The sequence below is a fragment of the Vigna unguiculata genome, chromosome 6 (genome assembly GCF_037176805.1).
Source record: "Vigna unguiculata cultivar grain cowpea cultivar isolate G323 ecotype 2 chromosome 6, ASM3717680v1, whole genome shotgun sequence".
Classification (NCBI taxonomy): Eukaryota; Viridiplantae; Streptophyta; class Magnoliopsida; order Fabales; family Fabaceae; genus Vigna; species Vigna unguiculata.
The window spans coordinates 37,661,152-37,686,386 of NC_140797.1; the positions used below are offsets into that span (position 1 = coordinate 37,661,152).

Below are 25,235 nucleotides of genomic sequence, written 5' to 3' on the forward strand. Positions count from 1 at the left end.
AGATGTATAATTAAATGATTATATTTGAAATATTATACATCTACGCATACACTATACACTATATACAACATAAAATAGTAGTATTAGACTTGTTTTGTTTAACTGAAACGCAGAGTGTAACCAAGATTCTCCGACATCAAAGCTAGCAACTTTTGCATCCAACTTCGTATCCTCATCGTACCTTGTTACCGATTCCATATACTGGATGGAGAATCGGGTCTCTGATTAAAAGCGGGAACATAATTTTCTCTGTTCTGGAATCTGCGTTCTTTTTTATTAATAATTGAGTCTCAGGTGTTCGACGAAATGTCAAACCGAGTTTGCATAAAAAAAGGGTTGTTGCCACTAATGGGTGTGAAGTTTATGGGCAGACTGGAACACCCAACTCGTTTTCCCATGTGTGTTCGATCCAAAACAACGTCTTCTCAGTATGTAGCATCGAGATTTCGAGACCCCACGTTTGAGAAACTCATGGACAACTATAAAAACCTTGTTAAGGTCATTTCCATTCAAGACCTCATCCTTGCAAACCCAAAGAACCAATCAGTCTCCATTGATTTCCTCTCGAAGCTCTCTCAGAAGCTCCACTTAAACCGTGGGGCCACTGCCTTCCTCCGCAAGTTTCCTCACATCTTCCACATTTACTATGATCATTCCAAGTTGAAGCCCTTTTGCCGGTTAACTGACGCTGCTCTAGGTGTTACACGGCAGGAAGCGGTGGCCATCAATGCTTCTTTGCCTGTTGTTGTTGAAAGGCTTGTCCGGATACTATCCATGTCAGCATCCAGAATGGTGCCTCTTAGAGCTGTTTTTAAGGTTTGGAAGGAGCTTGGGCTGCCTGATGATTTCGAGGACTCTGTTATATCTGCTAATTCTGGTGTTTTTCAGCTGTGTGATGGCCATGAACAGAATACTCATTTGTTGAAGCTGGTTGATGGTGTTTCCAGAAATGGCATTAGGGCGGCTGTTGAGGATTGGAGGGTTGTTGAGTGCTGCAAGGAGGACTGCAGTGTTGATAGGACGGAAATGCAGTTCAGTTTCAAACAGGGGTATCCTCCGGGGATGAGGTTGAGAAAGAATTTCAAGGCCAAGGTGAAGGAGTGGCAGAGGTTGCCTTATGTGGGGCCTTATGAAGTGCCGGGTGAGAAGAAGAAGTCTAAGGCTGGAATGATGGCCATGGAGAAGCGAGCAGTGTCAATTGTTCATGAGTTCCTGAGTTTGACAGTGGAGAAGATGGTGGAAGTTGAGAAGATCAGCCAGTTTAGGAAATGGTTTGGAATTGATTTAAATATAAGGGATCTCTTCTTGGACCACCCAGGGATCTTCTATTTGTCAACTAAGGGCAAAAGACATACTGTTTTCCTGAGGGAAGCTTATGAACGAGGGCGCTTGATAGAACCAAATCCTGTCTATGATGCAAGAAGACGGCTCCTTGATCTTGTTGTTTTAGGACGTCGGGGTTTGCCAGCTGTTAATTCGAAGTTGGAGGATTCAAGCAGCTGCCACCAGGCTAGACAAGAGGAAAACCAGCAAAGACATGATTTGTCACCATCTTGATTAAGGTGCCTCTTTCCTTAATTTTCTTGTGTGTTGCTTTTGGAATGCACCCACATTTACAAGGATAGCAAATTTGATATTTAACTTGGTCGAAGCAGAATGGTATATACAGGAAAACGTCATAATTAATTAGAAGCTCTATTCTCTTCTGTACCAGATGGCTGGATGGTTAAACTTTAAGTATAAGTTAACTCCATGTTGTTGCTTTGTATCAGCTTGTTCTGAAAATGTTCTGTGCAATTGTAGCTGACTTTTAGTCTTTATTACATTTAGAGATGCTAAACATTGGTTCCCTGCTTACCACAGAAGTTTTGCTACTGAAACCATAAAAACACAAAATCCTTGTCTTTTATGCATTCCTGACAAACCAATGAAATTTCTCTCTAACAATTATTCCATCGGCAATGATATCTTAGTAAATAAGCTCCATAGCGTCGCAAGTCTTGCCTATATTTGGCATAACTATGATGCTAGTGCTGGGACATCCAGCCCCCTCTCTAATGCAAAACTTTCGTTTTAACTGCTTTTGTTCATTTAATCTGTATAAATTCATAACCTGGTCTTCAAGTTACCTAAATAATATGAAAAGAAGAAAGGCATTTAAACTGTAGTGATTTCTTAATAGAGTGACATTAAACAAAGGCATATTCCATTTAATAGATTTTGGCTTTGTGGGATAATTTTGCCATTGGACTTTATGGAAAACCAAAACTTCAATAAAATGGCTTTTAGATAAAAGAGTCTCAGATTTCTTTAAATGTGTTATGTGGTCCTTCTACCCCTGTTTGACCGTATTCCATTTCATTGACTTATTTACTATGATAAGGGTGTATCTGGGAAAACCTTTTCAGAAACTCTTAGGAGAGAAAAATAAGTTGAAAAAAATGCAATAAGTTTCTCAATAAATTAAAATTGTTTATACATAAGCTTATTTACAAAAGTCTTCTCATATTAGCTTCTCTAAAAGTTGATTCAGGCATAATATCTTTAATTTAGTTTATGGAAAAAACTATTCCACCTTTCCTTCTTATTTTCTTCTCCTGGGAGAGTTTGCCAAAAATTTACCCAAACAAACCTTAGGTTTTTTCAATATATATATATATATATTCTTTAATAATCATATGTTTTACGAGATTTTCATTTGCTCTTTTGCTCTGATTCACTGAAACTGATGATTTGGCATGTGTCTAGCTGTCCAGGCAAGATGAGCATTTTGTAAACACGGGAACTTGCTTACGAGATTACAAAACATTAATTTCTGTTCCCACTTTGAGGATGAACAGCAGGCCAATGGTGAATTCAATAACTTCTTTGATTTCAATGGTGCCTACATACCCTGAAGATAGTGGTAGCTGGTTGGAATGATTGACCGTTGATATTGGCTCATTGCTATTTGTGCTCATCTCTGTGGCTGAAAGTTCATATCCTCATTGACATCAAGGTGCGTTTATAAACTTGTGATCAAATATTTTGACGTCTGTTTAGTTTTTATTATATATCTATTATGTTTCTTGCAGTGCCTTGGAAAGTTCGGAGAAACAAGCATCTAAGGAAGAACACGCAATACCGCTACCATTCTGGCCAATTCATTTTATTCGTTTTTGCTGTGTTGATATAATTCTTCAGAGTTGAGTTTGTGCAGTTTTTTCATGTTTGGTGTTAGTAAACTTTTAAATCAAAGAAACATTTGGAATCGGAGAATATAGAATAATCGATCTTCCTTCAAGTGAGTTTAAATCAGAAGTCACAACTGTCCTAGTTAAGTCGATGGAAGCTGAATAAACATTGCTGAAAATGGCTCACAGGGATGCCTGGAGTATCTTTCTTAGGGTGTGTTCCTTTTTATGGATGGATATGGGGGAGAGTGTGAAGATGGATTTGTGTAGATTTAAGAGGATGAATATTTGTGTTTTTTTGAGTGGATTTGGAGGGTAAAGTGAGTGGATTTGGAGATAATTTTTATGAAAGTTAGTGAAAGATTTGATTGATGTGATAGATAAAATTATATGTTAAAATTGATATATTTATTACTTTACCATAATACCCTTTTGTCAAAATTCCACACTGACAGCTCCTCCGCCAGGCGCGGCCTTCGACGACTTCAAACACCACCAAGTCCACCTGCACAAAACACAAAACATGAAAAAAAAAATTTATATATGCCCCTCGACACCGGTGTCGTAACCGGTGTCGCCCTTTAAGAAACAAGGCACCGGTTACGTAACCGGTGCCATCACCCATGCACACAGCACCACACCGGTGCCACCCCCACACCACATGCGAAAAGCGACTGAAAAATGAAGGGTAAAATGGGTAAAGCACCATCTTTATTCGCTAATCTTCTCCTCAAAGCGTGGATGGAAAAATCCACAAATCCCTTAAATCGTCGCTCTCAAATCAGCTTCAATTCGTTCAATGGAACACGATATATTTTACGATCCGCGCTCCCTAATTCATTTTAACAGTAATATCCCTACAAACGAACAGGCCCTTAATGACTTTGGTAGAAAGGTAAATAGAAAAAAAATGAAATAAATTTATTCATAGCATAGAATAAATAAAAAAGTTTAAAAAATTATGAAAGAGCTTTTAAAAGTTAACTTATGCACAAATTTAGAGAATTTCATTTTATTTTCTATTTTCTATTTTCACCATAACTCAATTCTTGATCTACTACAGTTTTCTTCGTTATTTCATTACGTCAAAGTGACTTTGGCTTTTATTAAAAGAGGCCGAGCCAACAGCAACTAAAAATTTTGTTAATGTAAAGATAATGCAACATGGTTTGAACTATAAATAACGCTACCATAATCTAAATCATTATACGGTCTCAAATCATATAGTCCATGCAAATTTTATCATGCCATGATAATAAAGTCACAGTGGCACTATTTGAATATTTAATAGTCACAATTTGGCCCTTCTGATTCTTTAATTCAAGATTGTCTAGTTCTAAAGAGGAAAAAAAGGAGACTTTCTTTTTGATAAAGTATACTGCAACATGGATACTGACTCATTCTATTCTACCTCTGTCCACGGTTGCACCTTTACACCACAGAAAATTCACAACTTTGATATTTTCGCAAAAAGCATAAAACAGCCACAAAAGAATCCTTGGAACCATTCTCTGTGCTGATACCATCGCCAGACAAAACCCACAACGGCTATGCGCTATATCAACCAATTACAGCAAAACAACATGGACAGCATCAAAAAATCTCTTGTCACCTTCTTCTAACACCAGGTTCACATGAGTCAAACAAAAACATTTATGTCCAAACTTCAGAAGGAAGAAAGTAAGAATGTCTTCAAGTGTTTGATTTTTTTGAGACAAACTTGTGCCCTCTCAAGAACCAAATCCACCCTATCTTTCCTCTTGTTCTTCCTGCTTGAGGAGTGCTTCATCACGTCACTCTTGGGGGTTTCAAGCTCAGAACTTTCGCTAATCTCCCCCTCCGTCACTACTCTGTCTCCCAGAGCAGGTTCTAAACCACAGTCAATGCTCTTCTTTTGCCCCTCCAAGCTTGTGGATTCTGTTTCACATGAAAAACAATATATCTAAAAAACCAGCATGACAAAACATATAAAAGAAGGAAAAAGAAAAGCAACGGAAAACCTTCGGTATCAAGGAAAACAAAGTGGTTGTTGCAGTGGTTGTGTTCCAGAAGAAGTTCAGAATCGAGGTTCTTGGTCTGGAGTTGAAAGATGAAGGACTTGAGTTCATGTTTTAGATACTCATGCTGGTTTGGATATTGGGCTTCAAGCAGCTCCAACTCTTCCTTTGCCAGTTCTTCCATCATGCTCCCTTTCATTTCAGGGTTTTCCTTGTTAGCTTCATTTCGTGTTCTCTTTCTCATTTCTCATACTCAGACTCTGTCACTACCTTCTGACTCTGTACCACTGATATAATGGCTGAGGTGACGGGATTAAAGTATGCTTAAATATTTATCTTTATATTTTATTTGCCTAAAATTTAATCTATTATTAATTATTGAATTAAATATATTCTTGTCCGTTAATTGTTTTTTTTTTTAAATTTTGGATTAATAAATCTCTCAAATTTATAAATATATAAATTTAATCATTTTAATCAAATTTTATTAAATTTTTTGATATTTTAAATATATTTTAGTATAATATTTTAGTTTGTTTTTACTATTTAATACATGTTCGGCTGATAGATACGCGTTTGAAACGTCAAATAAACTTATACAAAATTAATTTAAAGCTTTAAATTCATGCATTTATAAAAATAAGGAACTAAATTGGTTCGTAGTTTCAAAAAAAATTAATTCAAATTTTTACTAAAAATAAAAAAATAAAAGATAAAAACATATTTTAACCCTTAATTGTATTAAGTTTATGCAAGAAAAAAATTCATTCCATTTTTTTTTTGACAAAATTAAACTCAAGATTTCAAGTATTCGGTATAAAATATAGGCTATTGAAGATAGTATTATAAAAAATAAAAATACTTAAAATAATACGTCAGGTTAAGATGTACAATTATAAAACTAAATAAATAATTAAACTTTAATTTACATAAAATATCATATTTAAAATATATATATTTAAGCATCATTTTTAAATTTAAAACAAAATTAATTCTTCTTTTATCATTTATGCTTTTTTTTTATCTTTCACGTAATGATTGTTAACTAGTTTAAATATATTTATTTAATATAATAAATGAGATATACTTAAAAAGGTGGGAGCATGCAGTGGTAATTTGAGAACAGAACAGAAGGCAGAAAAAGAGGGAAAACATATAGTTGGCATTGGGTTTTTGAAAGCTGAAAAGTTATGTCTGCTTCGGTTAGGTTTCCAAAGTCACTAACTTTATTTATTCATGATTTGTTTGGTGGTGGAATTGAATAGTTTATCAGTGCCCACAACAAAAAGGACCAAACTTTAACTACAACACCTCTATCTCTGATATGAATATAAAAAAAATAACCGTGTCCCTTCACCAAACCTCTCATTTGCAGGGAATGTTCCAAATTATTGTCTAATGGGTCTCTACGATCTTCTTTTTGTCTTACTTTATTTTGGATAAATCAAATACAACGTTTTAATGTTTTATGTCGATGCTTTCACCCTTCTCAAAATTAGGCATTCCCTTCTTTTCAACTGTGAGAATTAAAAAAAATCATCTTTTATCGATAGTTTATAGCTTAAATTAGGAAGAAAATATTCTATTTTCATACAAAAATATATATTTGGTCTTTTTTTTTCTTTATTTGTTTTAATTTGATTTTTATTTTAAAAAATTTAATGTAATAAAGTCTTGTTTGTTCTGTAATAATGACATTAAATAAGTGTCATTTTTTTTGTAATATTATTAATACAGTACTAACGAACTAAATTAAGATAAATAAAAAAAACTAAATTAATATTTTTTACGAAAATGAGAAAAAAAAAACATAATTTAACCAATAACTTTTTTCAATTAAAGACGCCGATTTAAAATTGAACATATATTTGTAAACTCTGCTGAGTGCTTTAGCCACTGAATAAATTCATCAAAACTCAGTCTTTAACTATTTTGATTGCTATGTTTATATCTTCATCTTATGATCTAGGTTTTTCAACCTATTCATCATCAACTTTTTTATCTGATTCTCATCATAGAAGGAAGCTCAAGGAAGAATTTGGTTAGTGCTCTCTATCTAAATTTGATTTGTGGCCTTGATAGAATTTCACTGTCTTTCCATTTATGCATTTGAGGGTCCTGTTACAGGAGTTGAACCTTTGGACTTTTATACAAAACCTTGGTGAGTCTATTTTATACATGCCAATTCTAAATAATGTGCATTTACGTCTTGATCTAGTTTTATCTTACAGTAATTTATGTTGAACTTTCAAACTATGCCTATCGACTGCAAATTGCTTGCTTGTTTTCCCTTTTTCCATGCTTAATTGCTTTGTGCTGCATTGTTCTTGACTTCAATATTGAATTTTGGTTTTTGGCAGTCCTGCATAAAGGTTGCTCTAGATCTTGTCTCTCCTGAAAATAACAGTGTGTCCAAGTTTGCCACAAATTTGGCACTGCAATTTCGGATTTTGCCATGAAGCTGTGTTGTTCCAAGAATTTTTATTTGTATATCTCGTCCCGGATTATCATGACAATTTGTTTGAAGCAGAATTTTTATTTTGATTGTGAGTTCCTCTGTATGAGGAACTACTAGACCTGTTTTTATTGTTCCGCTGGTTGTTTGAAGACCAAGGACCTGAGATGCAAGGTTGGCTTGAAGAATAGGTTGCTCTGCAGTTTTTGTGTTTGTCAAAAGGCTCTTCTTAAGATAAAAGCAAAGTTTCGAGTTCTTCAACAGTGTAACGATCCACGCGTGACAAAACAGAAGCAACTAAGCTGTCATACTCTTCAGGCAATCCATCCAAGATTGCTTCAACATGGTCTTCAGTGAAAATCGGTGCCCCAATGTCAACACTCTTCTTGATATCAAGAAGATAAGCAGGAAAGGAGCAATCATTATTTGGAGTGCACAATTGGATCATGAGTTTCTTGACTTTTGCTCTATTTTGAATACGTAATTTTGTCCAAATCTGGAAGGAAGAGTTGAGACCAACCATTTTTATCAGAATCGGAAGGGACATATAGCAAGGAGCCACACAACCAGAAGCCTGTCTTGCTGTGCGGAGTGCAGAAAATCTGGGTTGATGACATTATTGAGCGCAACTTCTGGAGAAAGAAATTTAGAGGAATTATCTTGATTTTCCAAGAACTTTGTAAGTTTGAGACCTTTAACTGGCTAACACTTGTTGCCATATAAGAAAATGTTCATCATCTAACTTAAGAGAAATGAGAGTATTGAAGGTGCCAGGAAGAAAAGGAGGAGAAGCACAAAAATTTTCAGAATGCATGGTAAGACCTGGGAAGCTCTGAATACTATGTAAAAAAGAAAGGAGAAGAGGATATACTGAATTCATTATCCATACACACAAAAACTGATATAACAGAAAAGCTGTTATATTTGTTTGGTTATCAAAAGCAAAGGAAGACAAACTTGGAGGTGTGCATTCTTCTTCCATGTATTACTCTGGACTCGCATTATTTGTACATTTTACTCGAATGTAACTTTTTTGTCATTCTTCCATCGTGTAATTGAGAGAGAAAGATAATAAACACGAGATGAAATTTTAATTTTAGAAATCAAGGGCATGAAGTTGCTTTTCATGATTAAGGCAAGCAAAATAGCACGCTTTAACATTGAACAACAACCCTTAATAAAAGAAACAAATTAACTAACATCTAAACTCAAGAAAGAGTTGAATAAAAAAAGTACTACAACTAATGTATAGCTTTAAACAAAGAGTGTAGAAAATGAATGCAGTGATATCAAGATTCTAAAAATCCATCGACCTTTGCATTTTCTGCTCTGGACAAAAATTTCATGCAGATAGGTGGCTTGACTCCTGCCAAAGCTAAAAAGGAGCTAGGAAGCGTCCAAATTCCATCCCCACAAATCAAACCAGAAGCCACAGCTGATCCAAACGTATCAGCACTGAGCTTGTCAACCTTCTGCCAAATAAACAAGATCAAACTGCCAACACACATATCAATGGCAAAATAACTTCCAATGTAAAAGGGTATTGCCATAGCCATAGGAACAGGGATAAAATTGGCCCATTTTTTTCCAACCAAATCCCGTAAAAGATTTATAACTATTGCAATTCCAAAGAATGCATAACAAAAGATGAGACAGTATTTTGGCAGAGCTGAGAGGCCATCTACTCCCAGTATTGCCATGTTACGATAAACAAGAGCATAAGGAGCAGGATATGCTGAACCAGCAACCCCAAGGTTTCCAAAGGCCTTGTAAAAAAGCCAGAAAACACAAGGAGATATAACACAACCCATGGCAGTTCCAAAAACTTGGCTCACAAACATAGACCTTGGTGAAGCCATTGTCATGTAACCTGTTTTGAAGTCCTGCATCAGATCAGAGGCTGTGGATACAATATTCATCATCACCCCACATGCAGCCAAACCAGCTATAACACCACCATGAGAAGGACCTGCCCATGCACCAATAGTGAAGATAGCTAATTTTCCATACGTGGATGCAAGGGACCAGTCTGTTAGTCCACACCCATATGAATTACAAAATGCCAGTGCTGGTGCAATCACGTAGATCACAACAATGTAGTACCACTTGAGTTGATGGAAAATCATGGGAACAATGATGACAGAGATCACTGCAATGATAACGTACCCAATAATGGCGAACCAAGCAGGAATTTGGTCCCTGAGGAACATGTCAATCCTACACCTATCATCGTATGAGAGTGATGATGGTGAGTCAGGATCACTGGATGATGTCACTGCTTTTTTTCTGAAGAATTCGTTATACAAACCAATAAAAGTGCGACCAAGAACCTTAACAAAATTGTATAGACCGTCACCGAGAATCATTGCTATGGCTATGAAAACCTGCACTTGGAGAATACATTAACAAGACTAATCAACCACATGTTTCCCAATTAATATTATTCAGAGAACAATAGTGTTATTACACTGTTGTATCATACTGATACTAACTCTGTCTGTTCCATCCAAATTATTAATATGGTTTGCAAAAACAATAATGCATATTATACTAGTCTAGTCATTAATATGATATGTTTATCAAAGAACAACATTTTTCATTCTGCATCAATTTAACAAAGAAGTTCATTAAAAATCTATATTTCAGTTAAATTTAGGGCTAAACATGTTTTTGATTTCTAAACTTGACGCAAAATTGAAATTCATCCATCTCTCACAATCTAATATATTTTGATCTCTAAACTTTAAAAATAAATGAATATAATCCTTTTCAATCTAATGAAATTAAGTTTTTGGCGTATTAAACGGTGTTCCAAACTGCCATTTAAAGCAGAACGTGTCAATACTATATCTTGAAGTGATATTGTTCATATACGTGATGTTTGATCACAATGAAACATAGTTTTGATGTTTGTAAATGTGGAGAGAAAACTTACTTTGTAACCTTGAAGGCCATGCAAGCTGCTTTGCTTGAGGTCTGCAGAGTACCAATCACCTTTTCTTGCATCAATGAGAGGCCACATGATGGCCCAAGATAGAATTCCACCAATCAAAAGGGATATATTGATTATATATGGACATATCATCCCCACACCCACATATGTAGTCGAAAAGTCAAAGAAGAACCTGTTATGTAGATAAGTATTGTACAGATTGAGAACTAAAATACATATATAAAACTGTATTCTCAGAAAGAAAACACTAGCGGTGCGTTCATTTTTCCTACTTTATTCATTAATGAGAAATATATAGTAGTGACATACTTGTTTTGATAGGCTTCAAGACCAAATGTAGGGAAGCTATTAAAGCCACAGTCATCACTAGCAGTGTAAAACCATTGAAAGAAACCCCACAAGAAGCTAAAGGAAAAGAACTTTCCCAGCACACGTACTTGTTTCCTAGAAAGGAATGTGTTAATAGGAAATGGAAAAATTAAAAACTTTTCATAGCTGTATTAATGAAGAAAAAGAAGGTGCCAAATTTTTACTTTGCTAGTTTGGCACCCTCTGTTGTATGGAAACTGTTGATAAGATGAGCTGTTGCAGTACCACTAGGATATGTCAACTTGAAGTCTACAATCATAATCTAACAACAAAAAGGGAAAATAAAACTCAAATCAACATGCATAGAAAATTATATGCCATGAGAGAAAATTTACAATTAGACATTCAAATTATAAAGTTATTCTGCATTTGCAGTGATGCTTGTTATAACTAATAATTGGTGTTGTTCATTACTAGATGGAGGCCCTTAGATTAGTGTACCTTCCTAAGCGGAACCACTGAAAAGAGTCCCAGAAAGCTAACAATGGAAATAAATCCTATCATCCATCCTAAACTTGGGTTCTTAATATCCTGTGGACCGTTTGCTTCAGTAGATTGGTTTGCTACTTCTGAACTCATTGCAAAGATATAGCTACCAAAACCACCTGTTCAAGCAAATTCAATCAAACAAGTGTCACCAGAAAATGAGGTTAGTCCATGAGAAATGCAGTTAGCCGTTAAAGCATTGACTATAATTTCAACAAAGTATATATTACTTCTCAAACATTGTTGATCATGGATTGGATTTTCAATTGACTATATATCAGATCCATTTTAATTTTTTGAAATTTGCATGCATGCATGAGTGTGGATGGTACCACTAAAAGCAATGCCAGCAGATGCGACAACACATGTCTGAATAACAGTGTTCTCTTGACGAGTGAATGGGTTAGTGAGCATTCCCATTTTGGCAAGCACACTCGTCCACGTCTTCACAAAGAAGAACCCTAACAACCCCGCCGATATGTTTAACGAAGGAATAATCCCCGTCGTTAAATTCAGTTTCATGACAATGAATGTGAACAGCACTGCCAAAAACAAACTCACCACCATTGCTCTCACTGTTATCTGCTTCTGCCATCGTGGCACCACCTTCCCCTCAAACGCCTTCTCAACGGACGTGTCTTCCACCTCCTCCTCCTCATTTCCATTCTCCACCTCATTCTCCCAAACCATTCTCTCTCTCTCTCTCTCTCCTCTTCTCCACTCTCACTTTTATTGCTTTCTAACTCTCCATTTGACCTTTTCTTTGGTCTGTTATTGCTTAGTATGATTTCGAACACAGACACAAATGCTGTCTCCTCTCTTTCCGCCACTGCATTTTACCTTTGACTTTCACTTTTGTTTCTACACATGTTTTCTAATTTCATAACTTGCATGCATTACGATTACTTTTCTTAACCCGTGCTTTGTGTTTCAAAATCATAAGTGGCATTTTCAATTTTTTATTTTTTTAATATGGAAGAGATCAAATCATACTATTATATTATCTTTAAAAATCTTTTTATATAGGATGTTTTTTTATACAATATGATGTTGAGTTGGAGAAAAAAATGAATAACAAAAATAAAACTATTTATGTCCAAGTTTGTCGAATGATGTTACTAGGGTCAACCACCAAATATCTAAGTTATTGTTATTTTGTAGCGTAATGTTTTATCATAGTTTTATTCTTAAAAACATTTCGACTCTTAAACGACATGATATAATTGGTTATGATAAGAATAATTTATACTTGAAAAATGATATGTTGAGTTAATTTTAGTTGATATAATATGGTATACAGTTTAGAGTAATATATTTTTTTTAAATATAATCTTAGTGGTAAAAACTTTCGATTCGACCATATTATTGTAAAAGAAATTCTATAGAAGAACAATTGAGTTGTCATTATAGGTGTAACTAACTCATTTATAACTTTTTATATATATTTTATTGCATTTTTTTTCACAAAATATATGTAAATAGCTTTAATTTAAATTTAAACAAGTTGCTTTTCAGGATTTTCTTTTTTATTTTTGTTTCACGCTGTAAATTAGTATTTCCGTTTTTGTATGTAGGGTGTTGAAGTTTTTTGTGCATTCCATTGATGTAGATTCAAATTTGACGCCCTTTTTGTGTATATGAGGTCAACGTCCAAGGATGCTAGTTTTTCAACCTTTTCCTTCTTTTTCTTGTTATGAAATAAAAACAACTTTAATGCAAGGTTTTTGACAAAAATAAAATAAAAATCAACAAGTTAAACATTTTAAATACTGGATGTGAATTATTGTGGTGCTTATTGTGTTGTTCACCGTTATTGATTTTTTTTCCCTAGAGATTTCTTTATTAACATTTTAAGAGAAAAAAATGAAATCGCTTGTTTTATAAAATTAACCAGTTTAAGTATAAGTTAAAAAATAAATTTTGAATAAGCTAATAAATAATTTCAACAAATTAGCTTATGTTTTAACTAATAAAAAATTATTTCATTTTTTTCTTATTTTACCTTATGTGAATGTAATTTATTATGGATTCTGACGTACAACAATATTTATTCTAATGCAATAATGATTTTAAAGTCATATTTAGGGTGAAATTATTTTGTTAATCGTGTAAAAATCTTTATAATGGTTATTCAAGAAAATCAGACTCCATTTTTGGATATAGCACATTTTGTTATTTATAATATTAGTGAAAAATATATTTATCGATTTTATTTATAACTAATCTTTAATTAATAGTAAATTGATTAATCATATTTAATAAAATCTCGCTTTTTAATTATTTTTAAAACAGAAATTTCACTTAAGATAAGAAATCTATTTTCAATCAGACCAGCAATTTATTGATAGTGCACTTAATATTTATACATATATATATACACTTTTTTTTTAAGTAAACGAAATCTTGCTTAAAAAAACGTAAATGATAACATATGAATGAATGCTAGGTTATATTAATGAGCCCATTTTCACTCAAACCAACATTGTTGATAGTGAACTTATGAAATAATTGGTGTTAACAACTAATGAATTTGAGAATATATTTAAAGAATTATTGCGTATCTGAATAATACAATAAAATAATTTGTAAATGTATTATGTTTATTGGGTTTTTTTTTCATTGGTGTTATGTTTATTGATAACTACCTCACTTTAGTTAAAGTGTTGACTACATGTAGTTAATAAATCTTGATCGAATTTAATTTTAGTTTAAAATTAACTATAGGAAAATAATTTGATTATGGCATTACATTGTAACTATTTAAAAAAATATTAAGATAAATTTCTTAAGGAATTAAAATAAAAATCAACGAATTTATTATATATACATATAATACAGCATTAATAGGTTAAATGATAGTGAGCAAAAAAAATATTAATATTAATACGCTTTAAATTAATTTATATAATTTTTAATATAGGCTGAATTTCTTTAACTATTTGTAGTTCAATTACAAGTTTAATCTCTATTACTGGTTGCTGCAAAAGAAAATTCATTGTCAACCAATCACAGATAATGCATGGTAGAACTTTTAAATAATAAAAGACTAGAACTTTCTTTATAAAACTGGATAACAAATGTACACATATTTTACATTGTCGATGGAATTTAGGTTCAAGTATACAATTAAATGTAAAAAAAAACTAACATTTAAAACCTAAGAACACAATGAACTGATTTTATATAGATTTTTAATATTAAAACCTGAAAAAGAAGTTCAAGTTAGTGGAATAATTTAGCATAGAAACGTGATTATAGCATTTGTTTCATTCATGTTTCTTAACAAGAAAGGTATTCATGCAATTTGCTAATTGAGGATAGTCTTCAAGTAGTTGTCGTTTTGAAAGAGTCTCATCCTCATTCTGTGGGGTCCACAACACCTTCCCAGCCTGTAAGAAAATTGAAATTGTTGTGATTACTTATGAAGAAATGACACTAACTAATTCAAATATAAAAATGGATTAATTTGATTAATGATATCATACCAATAAATTGCTTGAGAGAACAGTTCTAAGCTTTTGCAAGGCCTTCTTCATATCTTCATCTCCATAGATGTTAGGAAGCTTATGTGCTCCTTTAGCAGCTACCAAGATGGTTATCTGGCACAAGTACGTCATAAGTATAAGAACAAACAACACAAATTTTTTTTCATTTTTGAATTTTCAACTTTGACTAGAAAAGGGTCTTTCTCAATATACATGTTCTGGATTCAGTTTTTTCAATCCAAACATATTTTCCTCTTCTGCTATACGAGTTACATCTAGAAATATCTAATGTGAATAGTGAAATCTTCCACTAGTGCCACCCTATTTGTTAGATGATACAAATTAAGCGAGTAAGGATGAAAAAAATTGTGGAACTGAAGCACTTGGAGTCTTTTTATGCTTGAATTAGGAGTGGAATGAAAGTTTATGCTAAACATAATATACATGCAGAAAGAGATCATACCATACCACTATGTACTCGTTGCCAAACCCGTTGAGAAGTTTCTCTTCTTCAAATATTTTTCTTTCCTCTTTAATATCTTTTCCATCAAACTGCAACAGAATATATTAGTTAGATGCAAAACTGTGATTTTCCAAACAGCTGAAAGTGAAGTAGAGACCACCTTTTTGCAAAGGTGTAAGGTGCATCACAATAACCATTTTGCATGCTGGATTCCAAGAAATTGAAAATATAATTTAGACTAGGTTTTTACTAATCAGACCATACCTCTGAGTTTTCATTGTTAATCTCATCACTCTGGATTCTTGAGTTTCTCTTTTCTGTGTTGTTCAAATTAACTAATGTTTCATCATCAAATTTCGACCTTTCTTCATTTGATAACTGATAATAGCATTTCTCCCCATCATCTTTACTCTGCTTTAGATCCACCTGCCAAAGATGGTTCATTAGAGATCACCTCTTAACAGTTACAATTTCCTAGCTACATAAATGCATATATTTAAACTAAAAACCCTACAACTGCTAGCTTTACAAAACTTAGATGCATATTAACTTATAAGGTGTTGATGATTTGGTTCAGTACAAAGAACCGAGCCGAAGTTGATAACTGTCTGTGAAAACCAAATTGTTTCCAAGAAATGCTTGAGTTTTTTTTTTTTTTTATGAAAAAGGTTTGGCTCGTTCTTTTTCATGGAAAAAAGGTTGGGTTTGATTCTCAACCAGTTCGATTCAATTCAATTCTTTTAAGCACTTCTAATTTGTTTATGATTTGGTTCAACACAAAGAATTGAACTGAACCAGTAAATGATTCTTCTGAATTGAACTGAATTGTTTTTCAAAATGGTGAGGTTCAATCTTTATAAAAATGATTCATTTTTTGTGCTTCGGTTTGGTTTATTTATTTTTTATCTCTTGCTAATAACCAAGAAACGACTATTATTGAAATTTGGCCGCGGGAGAAGGAGTGAACTTACAAATGAATATCCTGCTACACAGTGACCAAGATGTCCAACCAAACTATGTATTGTGTCTGTCACAAGTTAAATACTAAGAACATCAAATACAGAGCATTTTTTATAGATAATGAAATGTTCAATGTTAGCCAAAACATAGAACAAAATATAAAAAACACAGCCTCAAGAACTTTGACACTAGATTGTAATTATAACCATAGTTTGCAGAATTACAGACAGGAAACTTCCTAGGTGCTCACTAACATCACAAAAGGCATTTCCTAGGTGCACAAGAGCACCTTACTCACCTCTCAGTCATATTCATGTACATGTTTTTCACTCATTCTAATCACAGTAGTTTCTACATTATTTTATGAATAGCTATACACTGAGGTGATTTGCTTCTTGGACGTGCAAGAAGTAACTATGGCTAAGGAGGATGACTCAAGAACAATGGACCCTCCCACCATCACCAACTGGTAAAAAAACATAACACTACCTATTTTCACGCAGGTTCAATAATGCCATATAAATAATATCTCACAAGATCATGACAAGAAAATTGTAACAAGCAATCCATGGAACTACCTGTCAATAGATATTTCAATCCATCCCGAGATGATGTATCTGCAGTTTCTGCAATCCTAGTTAGATCCCTTTGTATTGAGCTTCCCTTCCCACCCGACATTGCAACCTTACACAAGACAGCAAAACAAAACTAAAAATAAACTCAAAACGGAAAATGGAAGGACCAATGACTGTCATAATGCATGCACTCTCAAACTTCATAACAATATCAGTTCAAACCAAAAATATCAAGCTAGTAAGTGATAACATAAAAACAAGCATTATCCTAAATCTAAATTCCGTCAAACATTTCTACATGCTCAGCATAAAATTCATTATTAGTCATTGGAAGTAGTTGAAGAGGGATCAGAGCAGCTCAAGTTACAAACCTGAAGCTTGAGCACAGTAACTGAATTTCCATTTTTGTTTTTATAGAATCCAAACAAAAACATAGCCAACATGAAGAATAGAAACAAGAAGGGCACTCCAGCGTGACCTCCCTCTGCATGCTCAGTGTCATGAGAAGACGCGTCATTATTACGATGATGCATCATTCTGTATGATTCTGAATCCCTAGTGTAAAATTCTGAGGACGAAGAATCTGAATCTGAACCAGAATCGAAGAAACTCCCTCCCATCACGCCACCGGAGGAAGCCGAAGCCATGTTAAGGTTGCAAGCCAACAAGAACAGCAAGAAGACAAACAATGCAACAGCACTAGCAGCAACATATCTTCTGAACAAGGCCATTTGTCTTTCCAATACCATACAAAATAAATCAAGTCCTGCATTCAATTAAATATGTTCAGTGGAAGAACGTTCATCAAATATTAATTCTAATGAATAAAAATAAGGAAAAACAATGCCCTTTTCCTAAGCATATATATTGAGGGATGTCTTAGAATTCGTTGAGATCAAAATGTGTAGAAGATTGAGAATCTCAAACCCCTTTCCATTCCAACAATTAATTGCAGAAACTTGCCATATCATCTCAAACAAAAGTCAAATGCAATATTAGTAGAAGCAGTTATGTTATGCACATTAACTCATCTTACATACACATAGATAGAATATAATTAGTGACAATATAAATTGAAAATGCAAAATTCATATGCAATTCATAATCAATATGGAATCTATTACATATATGAACACGAGATGAAGATTTCGTCACTTTACAACATTATCAGAAGACTTTACCTAATGCCCAGTTTCCTACAATCAATCTAAAGAATTGAGTTTGTGGAAATAAATATATGAGAATTCAGACTCTAATTTCAATTATCAAAATAAAGGTTATACTTTTAAGGTCACAAAACGCGTGGATGGTGAATGGCGGTGTAGAGAAGAAAGGTGGAAGAATTGACGAAGAACAAAACGCGAAAGGCTATGTCGTTCTGGGCCGAACGACATATAGGCTTTCTGGGCCGGTCCAGGAAGAATTGGTACCCGACCCGGATCCGTTTGAAGAGAAACATTTCCATTTTTATGGTTCTTTGCAAGAGAGAGAGAGAGAGAGTGTGTTGTGTTTAGAAAGTGTGAGAGAGAACAGCGATGGCGAGGCGAGGCGAGAATCGGAACGAGTCGTTGTTGACTCGGGCGATTGTGGCGGTCTTCGCCTTCGTGAGACACGCGGAGTTTGAGATCCTTTTCTTTCTTTTCTTCTTCATTGCTTATCTTCTTTTCAAAGACATCGTGAGTACCTTCTCTCTGTTTTCTCACCACCCATTTGTGCAATTTCCTCAAATTCTCGTTATTTTCTATGTGGTTAAATTGTCTGCAGATTCATAGTTTTTACCCTGTAATTAAAATCAGGCTCAAATTTTGACCTTTGGATCTCAATTTTGCTTCAAATTAAATTTCTATGCATTATTAGCGATCAATGTATTGGGAACTATGCGGACCCTGTTATTGATTTTTTTTTTTTTAATTAATTAACTTTAATTCTCGTGAATGAACTATATGACTAAATTTTTACCATATTGGTGTTGCCTCCTTGATACATGAAATAAAAAGGTTATTTTCCTTCGTACTTATGCATGGAGGTTTCTCTGAATAGATGCACATACGTGGAAGAGATTTGTAGAATTTATCTGAGCTTGTAAAATTGCGTTTAGCTTGTTTTAACAAGTTTATTATCGAAATTTCTCTTTTAAGCTTATTCCAACAAGTTTTATGGTCAAATTTAAGATATAAGTTCTTATGTGATGATAGTTTATTGAACAAGTGCTTTTAACTAGGCTAGTTAGCTGAATGCATTTTTATATGATTGGCAGCATGGCATTTTTCTCCATCTGAACTCCATTTTTCCATAGATCACATATTCTGAGCTTTTGGGAGTGAGTTATAATTTCTAACAAGAACTGTTTGCTTGAATTGCAGACATCAAGGCCTGAATACAATCAATTGTTTGTAAAGAAGCCTGGTGGACCAGAATTTTGGCCTTTTTAGATGAGTTCATGATGTTTGGTCTGGTTGGATGTCTTTGTCCATAGAGGTATTCTTAGTACGCCATGCAGTGATTTGTGGATTTCCCTTTTGTATTTATATCTAAATGTAACTTTGTATGTAAAACATGTGAGACTAAAAAGTTTGTACAATTTTATGTTCCAGTTAGCTATAGCGAAGTCAAGTATAAAGATTTGCTTTTATATTGCTGTCTCTTTATATCTCATTTCTTTTTCATTCGATATCTCCTTCCAGTAGCTTAGGATGGAAGTGCTGTGCTCAACTATCTCAAATCTGGTTTACGGTTTAGTTCATATGTTCCTTAATCCTTCTTATCTTTGATTAGGTGACATATCTTGGAATTTGTTCTGTCGCTTCAACGTATCAGTTTCATCGTTTTCTTATTTCTTCTAAAGTGGAATTTGAAAGATTACTTGTTATTTTTAGGGTAGGAAATCGAACCAATAGAGATCATATTTATTTATTTATGCTGCTTTTAATTGATTGGTTTAAATCTGGATCTGAGTTTCTTAAATAAATAAAACATAAGGAGATTATGTTAACCATTAAATCTTGCCTGTAAGTTTATGTTAACTATTTCTTCTATTAAAAACTTAATCTATAATGTATTCATTATAAAAATTGTCTCCCTAACACAAAGAAGATTTGTTAGAAGTTCCCATTTCCATTTGTTTGTTTATCCAAGTTGAAGAGGCAAATAAAAATGTTGTCTATCAGTCTATCTATCCTGACGAAGCAAGAGCACTCCTCTGCTACGAAATAATATCAACTGACCTCATTTTCTACCCCATTCCTCTCCTCATATGAACAAGTGACACAAGCAAGGTTATTTCAATCTGTGTTTGAGGAGGTTTTGATGCTATTTTTCATTTTAAAAGCAAACAATAGAAGTTATTAATTGTCATGACTCCTTTTACCAAAAGACAACAAATACTTCAGCAGCCAGATTCTGAGACTGTCAAATGCAAATACTTCATACTAATGCGACTAAGACAAGAGAAACAATATATATCATTTTCTAATTCTTCCTGGCATCCAATAAACAAATCATTCCTGAATAGACAAGTTAACAAATACTTTTTAACCAGTAAATATTCATAACATAAATCAAACTAAGCATCATACACCACAGTTTTGTATGAACCTCTATCTACACTACAGTCAATCTTCCTTGCCTAATTCAGCTATCATCTCCACTGGAACTTTAGTTACATCACTGCGTACTCCAACATCAGAAACATATCTGCTAACACAATACATGCCACCTCCTACCAATGCAAGAACACCAAAGCCAGGGATCATCAAACTCAGTGGTGAAGAAACTACAGCACTAGCAGCAGCCAAGCAAGATGCTGCTTGTCCACTCCGCCCAACACTGATGTTTGTGTTAACAAGCAAACCTGTCTTGCAGTAAATTGCAAAGTCTTCACAGTTATTCTTGAACACATGGTAGCCACCAAATCCATTCTCAAGAAGAAACAAAGCACGGCGAAGAACATCTTCAGCAGGATCAGAAGATGCAATGGTACAAGTGCCTCCTCTAGCTTTGGCCAGAAAAAGTGCAGGTGGCACACCATATTCAAATAAGTATAGATCATCACCAGAGAGAAAACAATCTAAGCAGGAACCGATGACACCAGCAGTTTTTTGGTCACCACATCTAGGACATAAAATATCACAAGTATTATGAAGGGGTGGTGAACTTATAAGAAGAGGGTCCAAGATTGCCCCTTTTCTAGTTTCTTGGCCTGATCCACTGGTGAAGTGGATCACCATTCCCTCACCAACATATATTCCTGAAATTTTACAAATTCAGTGACAACATAACATCCATCGTTTATAATTTGACAGAAATAGGTTTTCAATTTAAAAGGTATGAAAAAAATACATAATAAGGAAGAGTGCCAGGTAATTCTAAAATTGTTCTGCATGATCTCTTCTTTTGAATTCTCTTAAAATGCATAAGACAGAAGTATTCAAGAGCACCAAGGAGAAAAGAGATAACCATGATGGGCATAGATATAAGCCTGCCTCCAAGTGTAAATGTGATCTCCTGGTTTCAATTGAACCCTGTGAATCTTATTGGAAAGCACTCCCATTTCCCTCAGATTACTGGTTAACAAAGCATGCCAACAACAACTAGGTTATCAGAATAATGTGTGTGCTCTTTGTAGAGGTGAAGAATGGGAAAAAAAAAAACAGATGGGAGAAGAAGGGAATGAAGGGATAATAAATATGCATAAGAATCAGGTTCTTGCATTCCAACCCAAGGAACCGACTCCTTGGCTTCTACACCTACACTCTATAGTTATTAATGTTCATTGGTCTTTCACATCTATCTATATTTTTTTCTCGAAAAATGATTTATGGACACAAAAGAGTTGCACTTAATATACACTTAGAGGAAGAATAAAAATGATTGGATTATATATAGGTTATGATGTGATGAGAAGAGAGAAATAGAGAGAAAAATCAAACCTATAATAAGTGTTAATAAATTGAACTGTCTATATATCATTACTCATTTTCCTCACTAGAAAAAGAAAATTATTTTTTGTGCATACATCAAGAACTATTTGATTGTTATTTTATGTCTACGCAATATATATATATATATATATATATATATATATATATATATGTTAACTCATTTTCTAATAAAGTGAATACACTCATTAAACTACTGATAATATATTATTATTTGATTTTTTAAAATTACGATAAATGTTACGTATAAATATTTCTAAAAGATAAATTAAATTTATGATACTATTTGTAAATATTTTATAATTTATTTGAAAAATAGTAAGTTTACTATTTACCTAAGGTTGTCCATGGTGAGTCGAGCCTCATAGGTGATTTTTTGAAATGATAAATATATGTCAATTCAATTTCTAAAACATATTATTTTATTCATTAAAGTTATTAAATATCGATATTTTAATATATTTGCATCATTTTGAGACTAAGAAAATTAATTATTTTAATCTACTTGTATTTTGTCTAGTTTCCAGCTTAGCAACTGTTGAAATATTATACATTTTTTTTAAGAAGCTAGAATTAATAACAGGGGTTATACACCAAAAATCTGGGTATTACTGTACTTTTATTATGTTACTTTCTGTTTAAACTTTATTTTTATTATTTATTATAAGTTCCAATATCTCCCATACACTTTTATCCAATTTTTAATATTTGAAATAAATCATATATATTTTTTGCAATGACAAATTGTTTCTTATTGTACTAGTTAAATTAAAACATGTATTATTACTTGTTATTATGACAACAACATGTTACGGGTTCTTCTTTATTCATTTATGTCAGAAATCGATATATTATTAACAACTTTCGATTGCTTTCACTATAAACATAAACATTGACTTTACTAACATGTTAATATTTGAAATTCTTTGTTGCAAGATAATTTTCGTCACTGTTTATTAGTTTTCTCTACGTTGGCCTCATTTTCTGCCTCCTCTGGATGTCAGAAGGATAACTTTGCATTCTTTTCAAGCAATTCATTTTCTCTATTTCATCATCATCATCATAATCAAGTTTCATCACAAATCCCGTTGTAATAAGTTAAAAACAACTCATAGCAATCAAATGTCAATTCCAGAATCCAAATATCTTCCATAAAAACTCTTTCAAGGGTGAAAATATTTTAGAACAAAAACCAAACTTAAAAGCCATACACAACAGAGTTGTTTTTAACCTGGTTATTACCTTGTCCAACATCCTGTGATCTTTTAACCAATCTCTATGTGATATACTATTACTTTTACCTGTGATTACATATTATGTAAATATTGATTTAGACCACACAATCTACACCATGCAATAACTTCTCCAAACCATGCAGCAATCTCTTGGTTCCAATCTTCTTTGGCCACCTCATGAATCCTCTCTGCGGAAACTTTGGTTATATCACAGCGTACTCCAATATCAGAAACATATCTGCTAACACAATACATGCCACATCCAACCAAAGCAAGACCACAGAAGCTAGTGTTCATAAACACAAGTGCTGAAGAAACTAAGGCACCAGCAGCAGCTAATAGAGATGATGCTTGTCCACTTTGCCCTACGCTGATGTTTGTGGCTACAAGCAAGCCTGTTTTGCAGTACATTGCAAAGTCTTCGCAGTTATTCTTGAACAAATGGTAGCCACCAAAACCAGTCTTGAGAAGAAACCAAGCACGGCGAAGAACAGCCTCGGTTGGATCAGAAGATGCAGTGGTACATGTTCCTCCTCTAGCTTTGGCTAGAAAAAATGCAGATGAGACACCATACTCAAACAAGTATAGATATCCACCATAAAGAAAACACTCCAAGCAGGTTCTCGTGACTCCCTCGGTCTTTGTTTGGTAACCACATCTAGGGCATGGTGTAGTACGATGAAATCGGTTCAAGACTGTTCCTGTTCCTGTTTCTTGTGCTGCTCCTCTTGTTAAGTGGATCGCCATTCCCATTCCAACATATATTCCTGCAATCTTACCAACTTAACATGCAACTTTTACTAACATGCATAGTTTATAACTTGACAAACACCTCAAATTTAAGGATGTCACTTGATACATTCATATGAATTCCTGTAAAAACATCTTTAACCAGTGTCTTAAAAACACTTTTTTTTTTCCATTGTTAAGAAAACAAGAACAATTCTTTACATGCAGAAACGAATGAGTGTAAGATCAGAGAAGAAGAAGAGTAAGAGAAAAGAGAAGACCGTGATGGGCAATGATGTATGCCTGCCTCCAAGAGTAAATGTGATCGCCTGGTTTCAACTGTTCTCTGTCAATCTTATTGGAAAACACTCCCATTTTCCCTTATTGATTACTGAGTATGTAAAAGAAAAATCAAAACTAGAGACAGTGATGCAAATATTAGTGACGAACTCGTCACTAATATTTGATCACTGTTTTTATTTAATTTTTAACTAGATTATCAGATTCAGATCTTTTGTGTGTATTTTCTGAAGCTAGGTAGAATAAGAAAGGAATGAAATGAACGTATATATATATATATTGAACTCTGTACTTTGCTTCAACACCTTCGTTTCACTTTCTTCAATTTGACATTCACCACCTCCTTTCCATATTTTATTAATATTTAACGTCAATGAGTATAGATTAGAGCTTCTTATAGTTAACGAAAGGATATACAATATTAAAATAAGTTAAAAATAAATAAATAAGAATCTATAGACAAAAGCATGATAAGTTTGATGGATATGTAGTATTACTTTGTTTAGATTAAAAATATATTTGTTTAATATATCGTTAATTATAGTAAAAGACTTACGATGATTATGGCATAAATACTATCTTTTGTGGCATAAGTATTACTAAAATATACTTTATTCCTCACACATAACGCTAAGTTAATTTTAAAAATTATTTTCTAAACAACTATCTAGTAAAACTTTAAAATATAGTAATAATAACATATTATATGATAATTATGTTACAAATTTAATTATGAGATATTGAAATAAAAAACAAAATCAAATTTTGATGAGTTTTTATCATAAACCCTGTTGTAATAAATTAAGCTAGTTAACCAAGAAGAAATATTTTATTACAAATCATACATATAACGTATTTTTCTGTGTATTATAACAAAATAATTTCCTTTTAATTAATTGTCTAACTGACTTAATTAACCATGATATTAGGAATACATTGAGCTTCTAAATTTGGTGTTTAGTTGAAGATACGATGATCAAGCTATTCAAAATATCTCATTGTACGAGACCAAGCATTAAGATAAATGCATTGAAATTTACACATGGTTGTGGGTCTTGTAATGTTGAAGTGTCTACCACTTTATCATGAAAAATCTTATAAAACACTAACCCACTTCA

At 33.3% G+C, this 25,235-nt stretch overlaps 7 protein-coding genes and 1 long non-coding RNA gene across 10 annotated transcripts; 3 read left to right on the forward strand and 5 right to left on the reverse strand.

Annotated features, from left to right (window-relative positions):
- The first annotated feature begins 81 nt into the window (after positions 1 to 81).
- LOC114187405 (Ubiquitin carboxyl-terminal hydrolase family protein) lies at positions 82 to 3,300 on the forward strand. Of its 2 annotated transcripts, none has more exons than XM_028075657.2 (3): positions 82 to 1,562; positions 2,757 to 2,998; positions 3,075 to 3,300. In XM_028075657.2, exon 1 carries the CDS (start codon positions 307 to 309, stop codon positions 1,555 to 1,557), a length of 1,251 nt encoding a protein of 416 aa, XP_027931458.2. In that variant the 5' UTR covers positions 82 to 306; the 3' UTR covers positions 1,558 to 1,562; positions 2,757 to 2,998; positions 3,075 to 3,300. The 2 variants fall into 2 exon arrangements, with proteins under 2 accessions (XP_027931458.2, XP_027931457.2); XM_028075656.2 differs by having other exon boundaries at positions 84 to 1,562; positions 2,749 to 2,998.
- Positions 3,301 to 4,507: 1,207 nt separating this feature from the next.
- Positions 4,508 to 5,468, reverse strand: LOC114187211 (uncharacterized). The gene is made up of 2 exons (XM_028075393.2): positions 5,174 to 5,468; positions 4,508 to 5,090 (listed from the first exon to the last, which is right to left on the reverse strand). The coding sequence occupies exons 1-2, from the start codon at positions 5,412 to 5,414 to the stop codon at positions 4,840 to 4,842; spliced, it is 492 nt and encodes a 163-aa protein (XP_027931194.2). The 5' UTR covers positions 5,415 to 5,468; the 3' UTR covers positions 4,508 to 4,839.
- A 1,571-nt stretch (positions 5,469 to 7,039) lies between these two features.
- Positions 7,040 to 8,680, forward strand: LOC146885858 (uncharacterized). The gene is made up of 3 exons (XR_014995847.1): positions 7,040 to 7,211; positions 7,298 to 7,331; positions 7,531 to 8,680. It is a non-coding gene; the product is annotated as an uncharacterized LOC146885858 (long non-coding RNA).
- A 47-nt stretch (positions 8,681 to 8,727) lies between these two features.
- YSL7 (YELLOW STRIPE like 7) lies at positions 8,728 to 12,129 on the reverse strand. The gene is made up of 6 exons (XM_028075392.2): positions 11,766 to 12,129; positions 11,389 to 11,552; positions 11,112 to 11,209; positions 10,888 to 11,022; positions 10,561 to 10,750; positions 8,728 to 10,009 (listed from the first exon to the last, which is right to left on the reverse strand). Exons 1-6 carry the CDS (start codon positions 12,121 to 12,123, stop codon positions 8,915 to 8,917), a joined length of 2,040 nt encoding a protein of 679 aa, XP_027931193.2. The 5' UTR covers positions 12,124 to 12,129; the 3' UTR covers positions 8,728 to 8,914.
- Positions 12,130 to 14,456: 2,327 nt separating this feature from the next.
- On the reverse strand, positions 14,457 to 18,335 carry LOC114188938 (FLUCTUATING-LIGHT-ACCLIMATION protein 1, chloroplastic-like). 2 transcript variants are annotated; one of them, XM_028077614.2, is made up of 8 exons: positions 18,200 to 18,335; positions 17,288 to 17,682; positions 16,920 to 17,025; positions 16,353 to 16,408; positions 15,646 to 15,807; positions 15,387 to 15,470; positions 14,919 to 15,032; positions 14,457 to 14,822 (listed from the first exon to the last, which is right to left on the reverse strand). In XM_028077614.2, the coding sequence occupies exons 2-8, from the start codon at positions 17,663 to 17,665 to the stop codon at positions 14,700 to 14,702; spliced, it is 1,023 nt and encodes a 340-aa protein (XP_027933415.2). In that variant the 5' UTR covers positions 17,666 to 17,682; positions 18,200 to 18,335; the 3' UTR covers positions 14,457 to 14,699. The 2 variants fall into 2 exon arrangements, with proteins under 2 accessions (XP_027933415.2, XP_085530877.1); XM_085674751.1 differs by having other exon boundaries at positions 18,098 to 18,249.
- Positions 18,336 to 18,389: 54 nt separating this feature from the next.
- Positions 18,390 to 19,548, forward strand: LOC114188939 (GRIP/coiled-coil protein). The gene is made up of 2 exons (XM_028077615.2): positions 18,390 to 18,592; positions 19,280 to 19,548. The coding sequence occupies exons 1-2, from the start codon at positions 18,452 to 18,454 to the stop codon at positions 19,346 to 19,348; spliced, it is 210 nt and encodes a 69-aa protein (XP_027933416.1). The 5' UTR covers positions 18,390 to 18,451; the 3' UTR covers positions 19,349 to 19,548.
- A 634-nt stretch (positions 19,549 to 20,182) lies between these two features.
- LOC114189081 (protein LEAD-SENSITIVE 1-like) lies at positions 20,183 to 21,556 on the reverse strand. The gene is made up of 2 exons (XM_028077789.2): positions 21,372 to 21,556; positions 20,183 to 21,162 (listed from the first exon to the last, which is right to left on the reverse strand). Exons 1-2 carry the CDS (start codon positions 21,463 to 21,465, stop codon positions 20,528 to 20,530), a joined length of 729 nt encoding a protein of 242 aa, XP_027933590.2. The 5' UTR covers positions 21,466 to 21,556; the 3' UTR covers positions 20,183 to 20,527.
- Positions 21,557 to 23,160: 1,604 nt separating this feature from the next.
- LOC114188534 (protein LEAD-SENSITIVE 1-like) lies at positions 23,161 to 24,192 on the reverse strand. Its single transcript, XM_028077107.2, has 2 exons — positions 24,099 to 24,192; positions 23,161 to 23,855 (listed from the first exon to the last, which is right to left on the reverse strand). Exons 1-2 carry the CDS (start codon positions 24,190 to 24,192, stop codon positions 23,161 to 23,163), a joined length of 789 nt encoding a protein of 262 aa, XP_027932908.2.
- Between the last annotated feature and the right edge of the window lie 1,043 nt (positions 24,193 to 25,235).